At 37.0% G+C, this 3789-nt stretch overlaps 1 protein-coding gene across 1 annotated transcript; it reads right to left on the reverse strand.

The window, feature by feature from the left end:
• Positions 1-856: 856 nt before the first annotated feature.
• LOC121239810 (uncharacterized mitochondrial protein AtMg00810-like) lies at positions 857-1783 on the reverse strand. Its single transcript, XM_041137177.1, has 2 exons — positions 1612-1783; positions 857-1113 (listed from the first exon to the last, which is right to left on the reverse strand). The coding sequence occupies exons 1-2, from the start codon at positions 1781-1783 to the stop codon at positions 857-859; spliced, it is 429 nt and encodes a 142-aa protein (XP_040993111.1).
• Between the last annotated feature and the right edge of the window lie 2006 nt (positions 1784-3789).

Genomic DNA, 3789 nt, shown 5'->3' on the forward strand with positions numbered 1-3789 from the left:
GACAAAGCAACTCCCTCCAAGCACAAAGTCATATTCACCCTATATGTCCATTTTGTATTGCTGATCTTTTTCCACAATGATTGAGATAACAATTTTTTCTACAAGGACTTTTAGAGCTTAGATTCATGCATGAGTGTTCGTCCTTTTCTACAATGACTTTTGAACACCCGACTTTTTCTATAATGATCGACATTAATGCATGGCAAGAGAAGACATTTTTTGATGTGGTCTTCCTTAAGTGTTGTGCATCAAAAGTAAAAACACATACCAAACAAGATCTACCTCGAACCCAGCAAAATGAATTGGTGGAGTCACAAAGCTCAAGGACTCGGTATACTCACAAAGCTTGTATCTTGCAGAATGATAGCAACATGAAGTTTTTGAAGAAACAAGCAAAACAAACACATTTTTTTTAATTATTATAAAAAAAAAGGGCATGTCACACACATCAATGACCTTTCTTAGAAATTTTAACGTTAAAGAATCTAAATGTTTAGTGAACAAATCGGCCAGTTGGTGTTTAGTATCAACGTGTTCCTGAGACACTACCTTTGTTTCAACCAAGTTTCTTATGAAGTGATGTCTTATATCTATGTGCTTGGTTCTTGAGTGTTGCACAGGGTTCTTTGATATACTAATTGAACCTGAATTTTCACAGAAACAGTCATAGTATCTTGAGAGAACCCATAGTCCTCAAGCATCTTTTTTCATCCAAAGAAGATGAATGCAACAATTGCCAGCCATAATGTATTCGGCTTCAGTAGTGGACATGGAGATGGAGTTTTGCTTCTTGCTCATCCATGCTACAAGATTGCTACCGACATAAAAACAACCACCTGTGGTGCTTTTTCTATTGTCAGCATTCAGCAGCATCAGAATAGCCAACCAGATTTAGATTTGAATCTTTTGAATACCATATGCCATAGTCAACAGTAGCACTCAGGTATTTCAAGATTCTTTTTACTGTTGTGAGGTGTGATTCTTTTGGATTAGCCTGATATCGTGCACAAACACCTACACTAAAAGCAATGTCAGGTCTGCTAGCAGTAATGTAAAGAAGACTTCCTATCATACTTCTATACAGAGTAGGATCAATGCTCTTACCTGTAGAATCTGAACATATTTTAACCAAGGTGCTCATCAGAGTGCAACCATGTGTCTTACCTTCCATGTCAAATCCCTTAACAAGATCTTTAGCATATTTGTATTGTAAAATAAAAATCTCTCATTCAGTTTGTTTAATTTGAATCCCAAGGAATAAATTTAATTCCCCAATCATACTCATTTCAAACTCATTTTTTATTTCTTTGGAAAAGTCATGTGAAAGTTTGTCAAGAGTGGAACTGAACACAATGTCATCTTCATAAATTTGAGCAATAAGTTGATGCTTACCAGATTTTCTTAAAAAAAGTGTCCGATCAGCTTGACCTCTTATGAAGTCATTTTCAAGCAAGTATTTCGTTAGCCTCTCATACCATACTCGAGGTGCTTACTTCAGTCCATAAAGAGCTTTCTTCAACCTGAAAACATGGTCAGGAAACAAGTGATTACAAAATCCCTTTGGTTATTTTACATATACTTCTTCATTGAGTATGTCATTTCTAAAAGCACTTTTAGAGGACTCTTTTTCATGGTGTGAAACTGAGCTTGGTGTAGCTGGTTCCATTAGATCTAGGTCCTCTTGATCAGTTGAGTTTTCTTCAGCCTTCCCGATAAGGTTGTTAAGTTCATTTTTGGCCATCTCCTTAGAGTTGTCATCCACAACTACGTTGACTAACTCCATCACTGTCTTAGTCCGTAGATTGTAAACTCTGTAAGCTTTGCTATTTGATGAATATCCAAGAAATATTCATTTATCACTCTTACTATCGAATTTGTGGGCATTCTCTCTGTCTCTCAGAATGTAGCAAGTACTCCTGAACACCTTAAAGTACTTTACCGTGGGTTTCTTTCCATTACATAACTCATATGGAGTGAGTTTGGTGCCTGGACGAAAGACTACACAATTCAAGATGTGTCTAGTAGTGTTGACAGCTTCTCCCCAGAAGTATAACGCCAACTTTTTGCTACTCAACATGGTGCGAGCCATCTCTTGTATTGCCCTATATTTCTTTCCATAATTCCATTTTGTTATGGAGTCATTGGGGCTGATTGTATCCCTTGTTCATCACAAAAAGAAGAGAAATTAGTATTTTCAAATTCTCTACCATGATCACTACAATACGGGAGATAGAGGAATTATTCTCTGTTCGTAGTCGTCTGAATAGTTTCTTCGCAAGGTCAAAGGTTTCTATTTTATCTCCCAACATAATGATTCACGTGTATCTTGAGTAGTCATCCACGATGACCACAATATACTTCTTTTCGTTGAGACTCTCAGTCTGAGTAGGACCCATCAAATCCATGTGTAACAGCTCAAGTGGTCTTGAAGTCAAAATATCAATTATCTTCTTGTGCTATGCCTTGGTCTACTTTCCTTCTTGACAGGCTCTGAACACCATCTTCTTGTTTTTCAAAATTTTGGACAGTCCACGTACGACTTCCTTCTTAGAGATCTTTCACATGTCCCTATAGTTGATATGGCCTAGACGATAGTGCAACAACTTAGTTTCATCCAGCTCTACTTTGTGACAACACATCGTGTTCATAGCAGAGACTCCATACTAGTTGTCAACAGTTCTGGTGCACTTCAGGATCCATTTTCCAGCACTATTGTAGACTTTTCATTCATCCTTTAAGAACTGCACTGAAAGATGATCATCACGAAACTGAATAATACTTAACTGATTGGCCATGAGGCCCATTAACAAAAAGAACATTTTGAAGAGTAGGTAAACTAGGAACATCTATCACTGAAAGTTACGAATCCTCCACTGGTGAACTCAATATTTTTAAACAACCCTTTGTCTCCTGACATATGTCTAGAATAAGCACTATCTAGATACAACATGCTAGTGTCCATAGCTTTGAGTGCTGTGTGTGCTACTAGACATACGCATTTTCTTTCACTACCCACTTGGTATTGATATTCGTATTATTCATGTTTTTAGGAAAACATAATTCGAATAGTTCACCAAGTTTCTTACCTAGGGTGTTTATTTGATTGCTCAATTTTTCCACCTTAATTTCTAGGTTCGGATCATTGCTCGAAAACTTATTTATATTTCTTTTTTCTTTCTCTTTTCTAGGTCTAGAGCAATTTATCCTAGTGTGTCCAATTATTCTCCAAAAATGACAAGTAGCGACAAACATACCTTTAGACTTACTTGGAGAAGTCATTGTTGACTTGCCTTTGTTCACAGGATTCTTTGAGACATTTTCAGATTTTCTACATTACTTCCTTTTACAACAGTAATACCTTTGGATGTAGAGGCAGCGGATGCTTTACGATGTGGATCTTTGAAAGTATTGTATCCGAACCCTGTGGGATCGGAACTATTTCTTTGAACTTTCAGTAGTTCATTGAGTTTTTGAGTGGGAGTCTTTTCTTTGACTTCCTGACAAGCTGCCAACTTCTTTTCCAGCACCTTTTTATGTGCGCGCAGCCTTGTCACTTTTAGTTTCGTCACTTTCAATGCCACCACCAAATTGTCATTCTCATTCTTTATGGTGGTTAGGTTTTTGTACAGCTTTTTATTTACCTTTTGGATTTTCACAAACTCTTCACATAAGTCTTCATATGCTTCCTGCACACTTGATTCATGATCAACAACTTCTATGGCAACATCAGAATCAGTATCACAAACAACCATGCTTCGTAAGCACATTGTTTGCTCGTGTTAGCACAAT

This window comes from Juglans microcarpa x Juglans regia, chromosome 1D (assembly GCF_004785595.1).
Source record: "Juglans microcarpa x Juglans regia isolate MS1-56 chromosome 1D, Jm3101_v1.0, whole genome shotgun sequence".
Classification (NCBI taxonomy): Eukaryota; Viridiplantae; Streptophyta; class Magnoliopsida; order Fagales; family Juglandaceae; genus Juglans; species Juglans microcarpa x Juglans regia.